Below are 16722 nucleotides of genomic sequence, written 5' to 3' on the forward strand. Positions count from 1 at the left end.
GGGGATTCTGCCACTCTGCTCTCGTGAGACCTCATCTGGAGCCCTGTGTTCAGTATTGGAGCCCTCAGCACAAGAAGGACGTGGATCTGTCCGAGTGAGTCCAGAGGAGGCCACAGAGATGGTCCGACGCCTGGAGTACCTCCTGTACGAGGACAGGCTGAGAGAGTTGGAGTTGTTCAGCCTGGAGAAGAGAAGGCTCTGGGGAGACCTTAGAGCAGCTTCCAGTACTAAAAGGAGCTCCAGGAAAGCTGGGGAGGGGCTCTTGATCAGGGAGTGCAGGGATGTGACAAGGAGGAGTGATTTTAAGCTGAAAGAGGGGAGATTTAGATGAGATACTAGGAAAACATTTTCTTTTGTGAGGGTGGTGAGGCACAGGCACAGGTTGCCCAGAGAAGTGGTGGCTGCCCCATCCCCGAAGGTGTTCAAGGCCAGTTTGGACGAGGCTTTAAGTACCCTGATTCAGTGGCAGAGGGTGGAACTGGGTGGGCTTTAAGGTCCCTTCCGACCAAAACCATTCTGATTCTATAACTGTATTCCTTATTTAAACACCTGGACAAAGTTACTCTTTTCATAATAATGGCCAAATCCAGCTCCAGCCTCTAGTACTATAAAATAAATTGGCGTGTTGAGGAAGCTCTTTATCTGAGCTAAAGGAATATTCTCAGTGTTTAACCAAGACTTCAATACTGCTTCCTAGTGATCAGAGGACATACAAGGTATGGCTGTTACTGACCTGCCAGAACCTGCCTATTCCCATTTTCTGGTGGCACCACGGTGTTTTCTTCCAAGAAAAGCAGATCAGGTGAAAGTCCTGCATTATGACCGAAGGCCACTACTGGGTATAGAGATTACAATAAGGCTGACCATCTGCTTATCCAGTTCATGCTGAAGTTGACTATTTGGCATCTGAGAATTAAAGCAACTGATGAAGCAGAAAAGTTAATACACAGTAATCACCTGCCCTCAGAGTTCAGATTACTCAACGAACAGAAAAGGCTGGTCGGTCTAAAGAGTAAAAATTGAGGCACAGAACTCCACAATATGCCTTTAAGGTCATGATTCACAGGTTTGCCTGTTCATTTTTTCGTGGTTTCCAGTGACAACCTCTCAAAAATAACAGTGAGAGACTGTTCTCCCGTTAAAGCCTCTGCATTTCTACTTGAAATCCTTAACACCACTGGACCAGAATGCTAAAGAGATGTTAATACAAACCAACATACTCCTTGTGCCCTGAAGATTTCAAATGTCTTTGGTATTCATGCGTGCAAGTCTGGGCAAAAGCACAGCCCCGAAACTCGTCTCTCTCATGGCGGACACTTGAACCTGTATGTACCAGTAAAATGTTCTATTGAGGACTCAACTCAACGTAGTCAATGAGAACTTGAGCTTTAAGCACCTTTTACACACAAGTCAAGTTACAGAAATTGACCTTTATTTAACAATCAGTTTCTTTAACTTTTTTTTTCTTTTGATACAAAGTGACATTTTCATTTTAGTACAGAAAACCCATGTCAGAACAGTACCTGTCTGTTTAGGTTGTACCACTGGGACCTACTCTGACCTCGTACTTTAAAAAACAAAGAAAAAAATGAGATAAACAAAAAACAACTGCTGTCCCTCACCACTCAAAGTACTTTGACTACTAATTCATCCAACTTCCTATTTTTTAGTTTATAAATATATACAGTATTATAATAGTATGATATAATACTATGTCAAATACTATATATATACCTTGTATGTATTACAGTCCAAAATGCTCTCTCTATATAGCATATAACTGTATAGAGTATTTTGAACTATAAAATAGCATCTGTAAAACAATTTAAATTCAGGACCAGATCTTTCTTTGAAAAACTGTGCAAGAAGAATCCCTTTTTTCATTAAAAAAGTTGCAAATAGAAGCAAAACTACAGCCTGCAATGTAAAACTAGAAACCCTACACAGTGAAATGTGAGGAGCAGTGACCGAGAAGCAGTTTCAACTCAATATTTTAAAAACAATTACAACACAGTACCCAAGAAACATGGCACAAGAGACAGGAGAGACAGGTACAAAACCTGTGTTGGAACACAGTCAGAAGTGCAAAAAAAACAAGAAGGGAACCAATACAGTGGAGTTTGGTATAACAGGTAAATAAGTATTGCAACCAAAACTAAACGATCACTTATCTTTTGACAGTGAAAACACTAACAATTTAGTACCTTTCTAAAGGCTTTTAATCAAAGCCCTAAAACTGCGGCTGCTCTTAAATAAAAACAAACTATATGAACGCTACACACGGAAATACAAAGCTTAAGAATTACCCTGCAAAACTGCACCAACATCAGTTTTCCATATTTACAGGATCTAAAAGTGACAGGACACAGTATGCTAGGCCCAGCTTATGACTCTTCCCCACCAGGACTTACTCCAGGCCTAACAACCCAGAAGTATTATTTCTCGACACACATTAAGCTTAGATTGTTCAGATATATTATGACATTTAAATATTAGATTCATGCATAAAACAAGAAACCATATCTTTGACAGACAAGCCCTGACAGGATACAAACAGTGGTCTGCCCCGTAGAGGAGTGTACTTCCTTCTGAGCTTACTCCCAAGACGTACCGATCAATTCCACGTTATTATTTGGTTGTCAAGTCAACAATGTGCTTAGAAATGGTCAAAAAATGCAACTCAGAGTCACATAGCGTGTAAAACCATTCACTCATATTCAGAAATTTCACTCCATTTTGGAGAGTTACCCCATTAAGCGAAAGGAGACAGAGTTAAAAAAACAAAACAAAACAAAAACAAGACATTCAAGTAAACAGCAACAACCAAATACTTTGAAAAGGTTTTTGTAAACTTGTAATTCTACAGGGTTTTGCAGCATTGTTAAATTCATTACTCATGGACAAGTTCACGCAGGTGATGATCCCTCATGACAACTTGTCCTGTGTACACGTACGACATAAGAGACAAGCTCGGTGAAGTGATCTACTCTTTCCCACATGGCTCGTCAGGTCTGTGTGTGTTCAGTGTTAGGATTCCTCTTCAGGAAACAGAAATCGCTTATCGATATCTTTATAAAGACAGAAATGGACAGAGTCCGTTGGATAGAAAGTTAGTTGGTTATTTACATCTGCAAAGTTGTTTCACAGTGGAATAAGTCTACAGTGGGCCAGCTGGGATCCACAGGACTTTGTTTTGTTCTTGATCGACAGTTGTCATAATCTGAGTGCAAATGCTTGAAAGGGCTCCTCCTTGGACGATGCCTAGAGAAAAAGAATCCCCCCTCCACAAATCAGATTGGAACGAACAGTTTGGACTAATTACAATGAGTAGTCTTCTGCAAAATGTTTATCAGAGTTAATCTACCCAAAGCAATATCTGCCAGCTGCATGACTATTAAAATAAGAAAAAGCATAAACAGAGCAAAGAGGTCAAGCATTCAATATAGTTTCTTCTGCTGGCTCCTAAAACAGCTCAGGGAAGTCACAGAACTGATGGCTATCATCAACTAAGACAGCTGTTTTGTTAAGGCCTCCATGTACTATTTTCAGAGGCATCCAGTGGCAAAGTTTAAGTCTAAAGATGGTCAGAATCTGCTATTAAAAAAACCCTTCTCTCGTCAGCATGTGGTGCTCAGAATTTTATATTTATGAGGCAAAATATGTAGAGACTACAACTGTAGTAACTTGACAGCATTTACAAATATTAGAGGCAAATTACGAGGCAGCTTGCAGATCAGTTTAGTTAAATAAAACAGCAGTGGTTGCTACTCCAATTCTTATTGTCAACTACACTGAAGGAACAAAAGGCCCACAGCAAGCAACTCCCTGAAAAATCAATTCAAAAGATAGATGAATTCTTACATTCCACTCTTGCTAAACATAACAGGCATAACAAGTAAAATGCCAACACTGACACAGGAGAGGAGAATACATTGGCTTTAAGACTTAAAAAGTGAGAAACTTAGTGACTTGACAAATAAGTCAGCAAAGCCTCTGGCTTCAGCTACCACCGATGCTGGAAAAAATATAGGAACTTACAAGACTTAAGTTGTAATTTCCATTTCTGAAAAGAGTGAATTTGATCTCAGGTAAAATATTATCGGACTCTGCAGTCTATACTACAGCTACTGAGCTCAGGTGAGTTTGAAGACAGAACACAGTAATCGCCAAGATCTATGAAAGGTAACAAATGGTGGTGAGGAAGGGATTCAGTTCACACACCATCCCTCACAACTTGGAAACAAAATGCATGTCATGAAGTAGTCGCAGAGCTCAGGTCCAAGAGAATGTGTCACACAGGTTCCTGAGGACGCTGATGCATCCAACATGCCTGTCTACAGGCACAACTTAGTAATTTCAACAAGTTGAAATGTCAGTGCTGATTGAACACCAATCCTCTCTGGTTACCAGCATCTGGAAACGGTGATGACAGCTGGAGTCCACTTGGCACTGACAGAGGGAGGCCCTTCCCACAGAGATGTGAGAAGAGACACACAGGGCTCTCTTGGACTGAGTACTACTGTCACTATCACGGTGACATTAAATTGCAACAACTTAATAAGGACGAGAAGATAACACGGTGATGCAATCTGGTCATGCACACATCAAGTTCTATGCAGATTCAGCATGTATCACTTCAATGAACATTTGTACGACTATTGAGATAACTGAGTTTTCTGGGAACACGCAGCTTGTCTCAGGATGTGCTGAGATAGCTCTATACTAAATGCAACCCCTTCCCTCCCCTGCACTTGGGGATTTCTGTTGTTTAGGGCATGAAAAGTTTGGGTTTGGCTGGTTAACTGTTGTTTTTTTAATTTGTTTTGTTTTTTTTTTCTTTTCAAGTTTTGTTGCCATTCACATCAAGATGGCTCGAATTTTATCTCTGCTTTTCTGGATGTGTGTGGAACCACATGGAAACATATTCCCAAATAAGCAGGGACAGTCTTGAAACATAGTTTTGCTTTCTCTGGTGAAATATAGTATTAACTACAAGATTAATAACATATTAGAAATATATAATATAGGCATATTCATACTTTATGCTGCTAAAAAGGCCTCTAAAGTTGAATTTAATTATTCCACATTACAATACTCAAGAAACACCTGAGTTCATTTTTTCCTTTCTTGAAAGATTTAAAGTACGTCTCACAAATTGTTCATTAATTAGACTCTGGCTTTTTTTTTTTTATCTTGTTTGATTTTTACAACTGCACACCAACTTGTATTCCTTGTGTGGTACAAAGCTGACATCACTGTCAAATTATCTCCACTGTAACTCCAGCGCTTCTAGCATGTAATAAAGCATGAAGACAGGCTGAGAGAGCTGGGGTTGTTCAGCCTGGAGAAGAGAAGGCTCCAGGGAGAACTTATAGTGGCCTCCCAGTACTAAAAGGGGCTACAGGAAAGCTGAGGAGGGACTTTGTACAAGGGCATGGAGTGATATGATGAGGGGGAATGGCTTTAAATTGGAAGAGGGAATATTTAGATTAGACATCAGGAAGAAATTCTTCATGAGGGTGGTGAGGCACTGGGGTCCTGGTTGCCCAAAGAAGTCATGGCTACAACATCCCTGGAGGTGTTCAAGGCCAGGCTGGATGGAGCTTTGAGCAGCCTGATCCAGTGGGAGGTGTCCCTGCCCATGGCAGGGGGGTTGGAACTGGATGGGTTTTAAGGTTCCTTTTCCAATCCAAACCATTCTATGATTCTGTGATTCTCAGAATCTCTTTAGGTCATAAGACTCACAACATGCTGAAGTAAAAACACGTAAAAGCAAGGGATATGACTTATACCTTGAGATTTCCTCTCCCAGTAGAGTAAAACAGCAGAGCGTGAATTAGCCAGGAGGGAAAGCTCTTTGAAAGAACAAAGGATCTTTTGAATCACAGTGTAAATGCATCAAATTGCCTTTGTGTTCCCAGTGAAATGCTGATTCAGTACTAACCTGTGAAGTACTTGCTATACTCTTGTTCTATTTTTTGAGCTGTCTCAAACTGTTCTTTGGAATGTTTTTGTGTAACTTTGTCCCGCAGGAAGATTGGGTCTTTTTGCTCTCTGGAAAAAAAAAAAAAAAAAAAGAAAGAAAGAAAGAAAAAAAAACCAAAAACCTTGTATAAGAGTAATATTTTTTTTAATGGACTTGAAATGATTACCTGCAGTTGGGTGAATGTGAAAGGCTAATTAATTTGCAAGCAAAATCTTGTGCCTAGAGCGCCATCTACTGTGTTTCAGCGCTATAAGCACAGCCACCAGGATCCTTTCAACGCTAACAAATTCATTTGCTACCAGACCAGGACTGTATTCCCTCAAAGTCTTAACAGACTGAGAGGGGAGTAAGAGAGAAAGAACATATTTTTTTCTAGTTCATGAACTAGAACATCACCTCGTATACAGTCCAGTACTCCCTACTCAAATCTGGGCTCATGTACTGCTCTGCTAAAGGGCTTGAAGTATCAAGCGCTGAGAAAATAGAATATTTCTAAGTCATCTGGTATATGACATATTTTTGAGGTGACTGACTGGTTTTCTATCATACAAGCTGCTGGAAATAAGGAAAAAGTATAGAAAAATACAAATATTTAAAAAATAAAAATCTAATTCTGAACAAGGCTTGTAACACTTCCAAATCTGACTTGGGGTCCCCAGTAGGGGATTCTGTTTAACAGAAAGCAGAATTTACAATCAAGCAGTAAGGTCATATAGATACTGAAACAATATAAGCATAGGTGCTTTACAGCAGTGAGAAAAGCAGCACTATTTGATTTTATGAATAATAACAAAAGAGAAAAAAACCCCACTCCTCACCTACCCTCTCATTGCTGTGGGGCATTTCAGAGAACAGCAACAGAACCTGTGCTCTATCAAAAAGGCTGTTTGTAAAACTTTTGGTGCTCAGAACAGGCAGGGACAATGTGGCACCGCAACTTATTGTGACGACTACTAGAAATCCTTGCTTGTCTAGTTCAATCATTTGCTGATACTTTTCAAAAAAACAGAAACAGTTTTAATGGTCACCATTCAATTTCCAAAGGGGCGCAAGACATGACACAGTTCTACGTTATCACTCAAGTGCATGATCCTAGAGTGGGAATGAGTTACACCACAATGTTTTATGTCTGTCTTCCACTTGGTAGTGGTGATACTGATCTTCTTTATTACATACATAGTTCTGAAATTTACCTAAAGATCAAGAATTTAAGAAGTCTTCAACTCTCAAATTGAAGACGGCACAAGTATAAGGTCTCCCAAAAAAAACTGTTTCTTAATACTTATGTTGAGAGATCGTCACTTCTTGCCAAATTAAATCAACCAAAATGTGTAAAGGCTTCCTCAACCATCAGGGAAAGGACAGGTGTTTGTAATTCCTGTGTCCTGGCTATATTTGAGCAGGAAATTTCCAGTTACTGAAAGAGCACTGCCCAGGTAGAGCACAGTATAAACACTCCACAGAAAATGGGGACTTTCTTCACTGTTTTCACTGGAGAATGGAGGCAGGAAAGCTGAGGTGATGCATCAACTGGCCCTGCATCCACACACTTGGCCCCACAGAGAAGACAAAGAACAGTTCTTTGTCATGGTCACCACTGAATCCTCAATGGATCTCACCCACATCTGTCTCATGCTTTACTACAAAGTTGAGCAGGAGAGATCCAAGTGCCTCCTGGAGCACATGCAGTTCAGTCTACATTGTTCTATTTCTTTCAAAGATTCATTTATTGTCATGCAACCGAAACGAAGTGAAGACCATTTCTCTCAGTGATTTTTATGAGGATTAATTTCCACATTTTAAAGAGATTTAAGATGATGAGGATGAAAGAAACAAAAAAGGTAACAAGCTTATTTTAAGGTAAAATAAACATCCCTGAACTACACCCCTCACAGACTTACTTGATTTGTTTAGCATTTTTGTAGCGAATAAAAATTACAATAGGGTAGATATGAACACTGTGGAGCCGTTCGATGGCATGAGGAGCGATGTCAAGCAGACAATGACAATCCTAAGATCAAATGTAAATGCAAAACACTCATTCAGTTAAAAGAGCACAAGCACACATGCAAATCCCCCATTCCTTCCCCTACTTAAATCATAGCAACCCGAGAACTTAGCTGCACACTGAGCATTTTAGGTCCACTGAGCAATTTGTGCCCAAAGGATTTATAACAAAAGACAGAAGATGGAAAACTGGAAAGAATTGTATTCATAGTACCAAAAGCATGCACTGGTAGAAATAAAAGTATTGGAATAACTAATGGAATGAAAACTCAGATTGAAATATCTCAAGTTGGAAGGGACCCATAAGAATCATTGATACAAATTCCCTGCTCCTTGCAAGAGTACCTAAAAGTAAACCATATATGCAATACATTTTCTCCAAACTTAAATATTTACGTTCATTTTCTCTTTCTGAAGGCAAAAGCAAACACAAGCATTAAAGTAATAAGACTTTCATTGTAGTTTGACAGAAAACTATAAGCCATGTAAAGATTTTAATCACCATCTGTCTCCAGAATCAATAAGATGCGGATGTTCCAACTGACCGCATTAAATGGAATAGTTAAAACCCCTAAATCCTCATTTGGGGGTAGGGGATGGAATCTATGGAATGTAAGAAAACAAACAATATCCTATAAATGAGTATTGATATTCCTAGTATCTGTAGGTGAGCTTACACCAAATAATCTTTGAACAGTTACATGCCAAAATGAGCTAACTTATTTTACTCAGTGGCCTGGGAAACAATTCCCTCAATGCTTTATAAAGGAGAGAAACGCTAACAATTTCCAACCCCCAAAGACAGAACAAAGAAGTCCCGCATTAGAAGTGACTCACCTTTTCCGTTATCTCTTTAATTGAAGCTACAGTTGTCACATCAAAATGGCCACTCCTCCGTTTGTAATCGATGAAGAGGCAATCCTTCACGCCGCGTTCAATGGCTTGTTGGGAAGCTTTCATAACCTCTGTTTCACAGCATCAGAAGAGACCCATTTTCATTACTATTCCTTATGCACAGAACAAAGCTAACAAAACCATGTCTGCAAATTCAGATTCTCGGGGTTTTTTTCCATGTTTGTGCTACCATTTGGTACACTGACGTAGATTTACTATCAGGTATTCTAAGCGAGAAAAGCGGGTTGTATTTGCATACTTACCAAGAGGACATCTGCAGAATTTTCCAGGGGATTCTTTGACCAACATGTCTTTCACAGCATCGAGTAAAGGTCCCAGAATAAGGACAGGCCTAGGAGAGGTACAGTCCACTTTCTGCACACGCTGATATGCCAGACTTGCAGAATCTACACACAGAGAAGATTTACTTACAAAAGTATAGCCCTAGCATTGCTTAGATAAACAGAAGCACCCTAGCAGTAATCACAAAACCAGCTCCCTTGCAAAAGACAAGGGCCTTGACAAATACAAAACTGCTCACTAACCATTACTGCAATTTTCTCTGCTTGACAGCTTAAAAAAAACTGTTTTCTAATCAAACCCGTTGCTTCTTCCCCTTCTTCCCCACTAAAATTTTAAACCAAAACATTCCTATATTTTCATTCTATTCAAACGTAAGCAAGACACAATATTTGGTCTCCCTGTTTTGGTTTGCTGAGCTCTTCCAAGGCAGCAAGCATTGCAACCAATGTGATTTTTTTGTAGAGAAGTAAAGAAATACAATTGAAGAGTTTTGAGTGGTGCCCAGGATTTCTGTCTAGGCTGAGGGACCTCAAAAGAAATTAAATAGCTGAAAGGCAGACCAAAATGTGCATCAAAAAGCCATCTCCCTTTGCAAATGAAACATTAATGTCAACGGATTTATTTGAAACACTCTGCCTTGTATAACAGAAATAATAATAAAAAAAAAAAGTTATGGGACATCTCCTTACTATTTGTATTCAGACCAAGCAGAAAGCAACATTATTTGTTGTGCCCTGCTGCAGCCGTTTAAAAACAAAAGAGAAGGAAAGGCAATCATGTCCCAAGTCTAACAAAGGTACTTGCCATCCAAGAAAGGAATGGAGTCTGTACTAATTGTATCAAGAGCCAGCAGATCCTTTCCATCTTTGGAACCACTTCGCTTATGTTTGTGCTTTCTTCTGAAGAATGACCTCCGTGCTGCTGCTGACAGTGTCTTAGATGAGCTGTTTTCATCTTTAGCCTCTGACATGCTGTGTCTCCTGTAGAATTCCTGATCCATCCTATAATGAAACAGACCAATTGGTTGGTGTTTAAACTTCTCTTTTCAAATTATTCTGACAAATAATATCACCACTGCTTCTGTAGCACAATGAAAATGCTTATTTCAAGCCTTGGCCTGAGTATATTCATCACAGAAAATTAATCAGAAATTAATGTTAACATGAATTGACATGAGCCATGCATGGAAGTACAATATATACATACAGCCTTGTGCACATCATTGATAGGCTTGTTATTGGAATCAGTGAATGGTTTGGGTTGGAAGAGACCTTAAAAATCATCTTTTCCAATGCCCTGCCATGGACAAGGACACCTCCCACTGGATCAGGATGCTCAAAGTCTCATCCAACCTGGCCTTGAACACTTCTGGGAACGGGCTTCCACAACTTCTGTGGGCCTCATATTTAATTCAATGTCATTAAAACAGGCTGTTCCTCAAATGACACATGTAAGAACATGTAAGTATCACCCGGAAAGCACAGAAGCAATCAAATCTTTTTTACCACATCTAACTAGTCAGACTGTTAAAGACTAAAATAAATACTGTAATTGAGGTCACTCACATGTATTTACTTGGAATCTGTCCTCTTTCCAGCTTCTGAGCATTCTCATCCAGCTGCCAAGCCATCCAGCAACCAAAGTTTCCCTGTGGCAGAGTGTCATCCACATACAAAATGTCGTCCTTCTTAAAGCTTAAGTCCTGTTCCACTTCTGCCAGACGGTCATAAAGTGCTCTGTAAAGGAAGCGGTAAACAGGCTCTGCAACTGGTCTCCATCAACTCAAGGGAAGAACATGCATATGTACTCTGAAAAAAGCTAACACATTAGCGGAACAAAACAGATTTCAAAAGCACATAAGTTTATAGTGAAACGCGCAGACTTAATATGTTATAGACTGTGTACACCCTGTGAGACCAGGAGGAATAAGTTAGCAAACTCTGAACATAAAAACGGGTTAAAACTAATGCGCTATCTGTCCCATGATGGCCACCATATTATCACAACAGCCATACGCTTTTCTTACCAGTCGCGTTCAAATACCTGATATAGAAGCCATCTCCAGGAAGCTCTTTTATCTTATTAAACTCATCTATTCTGTACTGAGTCTTGATTTTGATGTTTTCTCCAGGCTTCAACATTTCAAGATAAGCTTCCTCAGCTGTTTTATTTCGCATATCAATGGACCCATACTGCAAAACATAAACCAAAGAAACCCTCAAGTGTGAATGTACTTTAACAGGCAGCAGAATTAGGAGAGCTTGCAAAACATGCAAAATGAGTTTGTTTTTCCTACTGGTAGGCTCAAATCTTGCCACTTTAGCACAGTTTGCACCTTAAGATGTCTAAGAGGAGACTGAGATGTGGGGGTGGAGAACAAAATGCCCAAGTGAACAGAGCAGACATACAGTATGAGAGTCTGAACTTTAAATAGCTTTCAAAGTGTAAGCTGAGAATCATAAAATTCACACTGAAAGAATGTAATATTTTTAGGGCAAGCAAGTGGTCTGAGGGAAGTCAGAAACACAACTACAATGCAAAACTTCTATCTGGATTCTAGAAGCACAATGGGACAGTCTCAGCGTGTGGTCTCAGTTGTCAGTAGTTTTTAAAACACTCAAACACATCCAGGCTTATCCCTTAACAATCATGCTAAGTAGATAAATATTCTCAGTTCAGATAAAGAGAGCAGAGTCAAAGACATATTCATGTTTTTCCCTAAACTCTCATTGGAATTTCATACCGATGGGATCAATATACTTCTCTGTTTTGAATCTACCGTTATCTTCCACGTCCTTGCCTTTCTCCTAGATAGAGCAATTAGATTCAGGGCTTTCTATTTAGATGAAGGGAGCAGGTGCTTGTAACTCCAAGTGGTCAGACACGTAGTGGTAGGACAAGGCGAAATGGCTTTAAATTGGTAGAGGGAAGGTTTAGATTGGACATTAGGAAGAAATTCTTCACGATGAGAGTGGTGAGGCACTGGCCCAGGTTACCCAGAGAAGTTGTGAATGCCCCATCCCTGGAGGTGTTCAAGGCCAGGTTGGATGGGGCTTTAAGCAACCTGATCCAGTGGGAGGTGTCACTGCCCACAGCAGGGGGTTGGGCCTGGATGGGTTTTAAAGTCCCTTCCACCCCAAACCATTCTATGATTCATGAGCCACAGCCAGAATGAAGATCCTGCATTCTTGCTGCTCTTACCCAGATTTTGTAGATGGAACTCAGGATTTGCACAACACCTCCCATTGCGAGACAGCACAATTTTTTGTAGAGCTCCCTCTTGATATCATCTTAGAGATCATGTCACTATGGTGCACGCTTTTTGGAATAGCTTACCTCAAGTATCATGTCACCCAATACCAGTCCATCAGGTCCTTTCGCTGGGCTATCATCATCTACATCAGAGACGAATATTCCATACAGGTTTCCACCACATATCTGGATCCCAAGATCCACTTGGGATTTTTTAATAACAACAGTTCTAGGTTCAGGGGTCCTTTTGTTTGTGTCCACAGGGCCCCTTTTGACAAGGAGAAATGACACGTGCACTTACATTTGTAAATCTGCATTACATACATTCCAGTAGCTATATCAAGAAGATATATTTACATAATTATTAGTCAAAACAGGTCACCTACAGATACAGGGTTATAAGACAAATGTCATGTTCCTTGCAGACCTCATTAACTAATCCAATGCTGTTGTAAACTTCCTTCAATCCCTGCAGACCCCGTCTTTCAAAATCAGTCTGCGAACACGTAGTTTTATCCCAGGGTCCACTGAATTCCCCTGCTGACTTATTTCTACCAGACACGGCATTCACAGAGCTACACTTGGGTTTTTAAAACCCTACACATCCATCCTGACTGTTTTTTCTTCTTTAGGGCAAACATTATATTCTCTATACCTTAAGGAGTTCCGGGGACTTGTGGTTGGCGTGGTTTGTTTGGATGGGGGTGTCATTGTTCCTTCATCCTGTTCGCTCACAGTATCAATTACGGAATGATTGTCAGGCGTTGCAGCTCCACTGCCTTGAGGGGTGGAATGATTACTCACAGGTTCTAGGCGAGAACTAAGAAAAAGAAAAAGAGCAGAAGACAGGTGGTTAGTTTGTCACCGATACTGCAGACAAAGATACTAATTTGGCAGTGAATCAAGTAGAAAGTACTGAGAAAAAGAAAACACAGAACAGCATATCAAATACCATATGTTCATCACAAGTGTAAAAGAGGTAAAGCTCAGCTTTTAAGTGAGATCAAAATGGGATGGACAGTTTCACCAGGTCACGTGCCTCTTCTAATTAGTTTCTGGAAACTTCAACTATAGAAAAGAATTAAAACTGATTAGAAGTACTAGATTCTCATCTATGAAGAAATCATCTTTGAGTTTAGTTTAACGGACATGAAGATTATGTCCAAACAAGAAAGAAAATATAGCATGTTCATCAATCTTTTTTCTTTTTGACAAGTGTGTACTCACACATGAGTTTTCTAAGCAATCACAGTTCTTATCAGCACTAATAAGAACTGCAATTAAGCACAATAACACTTCTTAACAGCCTAGAGAAGAGAAGGCTGCTTAGAACAGCCATGAAAGCTGGGGAGGCACTCTTTATCATGCAGTGCCGGGATAGCATGAGAGGGAATGGTTTTAAGCTGATAGAGGAGAGATTTAGATGAGATCTTACAAATAAATGTTTTCCTACGAGGGCAGTGAGGTCCTGGCCCAGGTTGCCCAGAGAAGTTGTGGCTGCCCCATTCCTGGAGGTGTTCAAGGCCAGGCTGGATGGGGCTTGGAGCAACCTGATCCTGGGGGAGGTGTCTCTGCCCATGGCAGAGGCATTGGAACTGCATGAGCTTTAAGGTCCCTTCCAACTCAAACCATTCTATGATTTTAGAAAATGTGCTGAAGTTTGCAAAGACTTGCTAAGTAACTGCATGGACCCGACAGTATACTTTTCCAAACCAAGGCAGCCTTACCTTGACCGTGAATGATTGCCAAGCTGGTACATGTGAGGGTTATACTGAGCCAGAATTGTGATGGTGTCGCACTGCTGCCCAATGATCAGTCGAGCCTGCTGCTCTGTAGCATTTCTCAAATTTATTCCATTAAACTAAGGAAAAAAACGCACATACCAAGATGTCAAATTTCCAGATGGAAACTAGAAAAACAATTTTTTCAGTCTTCTAATTAGCTTAATGTCTAAATGCTATTTCCACAGAAGTAAATAGAAGGATGAAAGTGCTGCTATGCAATGATTCCTCATTGGACAGAATAGCTAATTTTAAAATATTTGATAACCTGACCATAAGTTTAAAACCTTTTTTTAGTGAAAGACATACATGTTCTGAGCTACGTTATGATTTTTATATCACTGATTAAATGCAAGTCGGTTCAGCACTTCAAAAGGTTATTGGGCTTATTGTTGGACTTGACAACCTTTTTCAATCTTAATGATTCTAGATCACCAATCTGAATAAATTCAGCATTTAAAGACAAATTCAGATCCACAATCCATTCAGATCCACTGCAGCATCATCCACACACTGGGCAATAGAAGATGCTTTCACATGCACAAACATAAACAGATTTAACATCTACAAAGCAGCTCTGTATTTTATAAAATGCTCCTCAGCCAGTTTATTTAATACTGCAGGCAAAAACATGACTGTCGCTAATCTAAAGCTTGCCTAAGTTTTTTTTAAAACACGTATCTCAAGTAAGGATGTGGCACAGCATTAACAGCAGGAAACTTGGTACATGTCTGCTGCTGAAATACTTACTCACCTCTATCAGAGTATAGTGCTAGAAATATATTTTTTAAGTACCAGAATTAGATAGTTTTACAATGGAATCATATCTATGTAAGATGCAATGCAGCTCTCCATCAAAAGATGTGATTTAATGATAAAATCCGACATCACTTTATCAAAAAGCTACAACAATCACAATTATTGGACTATAGCAACACAGAGTAAGCATGCTTTGCTATTTCTCACAGCACACAAGCTTTCCCAAGCTATTCTTCTGGGGGAGGTTGTTATCGTTGGAGTCATACAAATTGATTCATTAAGTCATAAGAATAGTAAGCAAACAATTACCTCTAGTAACTGATCCCCATACTCAAGGCCAGCTTGATGGGCAATGCTCCCACCTGTTACTTTAGAGACAAATATTCCACCATTTTCTCCGCTCACAATGGAGATCCCTAGTGGCTCAGACCCCTTCTGCACTTTAACATGCCGTGGCTCTTCCATGTAGGGCCTTTTAGAGGAGACAGTTAAAACTGATTTGGACAAAATTGTATTTGAACCATGACATGAAAGTCACATGCAATACTTTATGGCTGTCTGAATTGTAATAATAAAATAGGTATAAACAGTCACTTTAAAATAAAATTACCGTCAACTGTCTTAAAAGCATTCCTTTAACACCATGCAATGTACAGTGGCAGCAGTAGACAGAGACCAGGTACATGACTGCGCTAAAATGTTATGGTAGGTATAAATTACAAATAGGATGGCAGTGAAGTTGGCAGGAAAGCAGCTTCCAGATGCATATTATATAAAAGTAACTGAGCCACTGCATATTTACAAACCATGTTCCAGAAAGGTACGTTACAAATATAAATACCAGGATTCTTTATAGGCAGTGAAAATAAAGATAATAAATGATACAGTGGTAACCAAAGCACAACAATGCACAAAAATCAGATATTGTATTTGTATGCAGGGAAACAAAAATTAGTAATGAAAATTAAGCAGCTGCAAACTCAATCCATTAAGACAGCAGTTTGCATGGTAGCATTACAATTACCATGCAAATTCTCCTCGAGGCAATTATCCAAACACGTAAAACAGCACAAAGTGCGCAATGCTACTGGAGAAGGACAACCTTATATCAGGCCAACCTCAAGCTCCTTAGAGAGGCGAACCTAGGCCTAGGAGCCACAGGGATTCTCAGAAAAGACCTATTACGGAACAGATATCTGAAAGATGTAGAAGAGTTGAGAAGAAAAGAACTTAGAAACAGACACACGGCAGTAAGACACTCGAAAGTACAACATGAAAATGGCTTGTACCAGAAAAAACCCTGAGACATTGCGCTTTCCTCCCCCAAGTTAGGATGTATCCACCGGTAAATAGGGGCTGGGCCCCTCATGGTGTGTAAAAACAAACACCAGCCTCCTAAAAAATGCTGATTCATATCCTTTTAAAGTTAATGAGGCCCACACCGCAAAAGGCATGACCAAGTCTTAACAGTGGAGCTTGTTCTGAACAAAACAGCCTGGGTACCAGGCATGGTGGATTTTGTATTTTAATAGCACTATGTTACTTTTGACATGCATTACCTGGAATATTTTCATTTCCGACGCTTCATTATACCCTATAGACAACCTCTACATTGTGCCAGTTGCTTAAGATATTTAACTGCACTCTTTGGAGACCAGATGAGTTGACTAGACTTCACCCATGGCTACTACTGGGAGCCAGGAAGGAGGAAAGGTGTTTTGTGAGGCTGGGGGCAGAGGG

General features: G+C 39.9%; 1 protein-coding gene across 6 annotated transcripts in view; it reads right to left on the bottom strand.

Annotated features, from left to right (window-relative positions):
* Positions 1–1426: 1426 nt before the first annotated feature.
* Positions 1427–16722, bottom strand: part of DLG5 (discs large MAGUK scaffold protein 5) — an 89999-nt gene continuing 74703 nt past the window's right edge. For 4 of the 6 annotated variants that reach the window (XM_054071148.1, XM_054071147.1, XM_054071152.1 and 1 more), the window contains 13 exons: positions 16101–16178; positions 15292–15454; positions 14170–14303; positions 13098–13262; positions 12527–12710; positions 11234–11382; positions 10756–10926; positions 9995–10191; positions 9151–9294; positions 8831–8958; positions 7888–7997; positions 5945–6054; positions 1427–3261 (listed from right to left, as the gene is read on the bottom strand). In XM_054071148.1, coding sequence (XP_053927123.1) covers positions 3158–3261; positions 5945–6054; positions 7888–7997; positions 8831–8958; positions 9151–9294; positions 9995–10191; positions 10756–10926; positions 11234–11382; positions 12527–12710; positions 13098–13262; positions 14170–14303; positions 15292–15454; positions 16101–16178 — 1837 coding nt within the window. In that variant the 3' untranslated portion in view covers positions 1427–3157. The remainder of the gene's footprint in view (positions 3262–5944; positions 6055–7887; positions 7998–8830; positions 8959–9150; positions 9295–9994; positions 10192–10755; positions 10927–11233; positions 11383–12526; positions 12711–13097; positions 13263–14169; positions 14304–15291; positions 15455–16100; positions 16179–16722) is intronic. The other 2 variants (XM_054071153.1, XM_054071149.1) reach the window with 1 other exon arrangement.

The sequence above is a fragment of the Cuculus canorus genome, chromosome 7, assembly GCF_017976375.1.
Source record: "Cuculus canorus isolate bCucCan1 chromosome 7, bCucCan1.pri, whole genome shotgun sequence".
NCBI classification, from domain to species: Eukaryota; Metazoa; Chordata; class Aves; order Cuculiformes; family Cuculidae; genus Cuculus; species Cuculus canorus.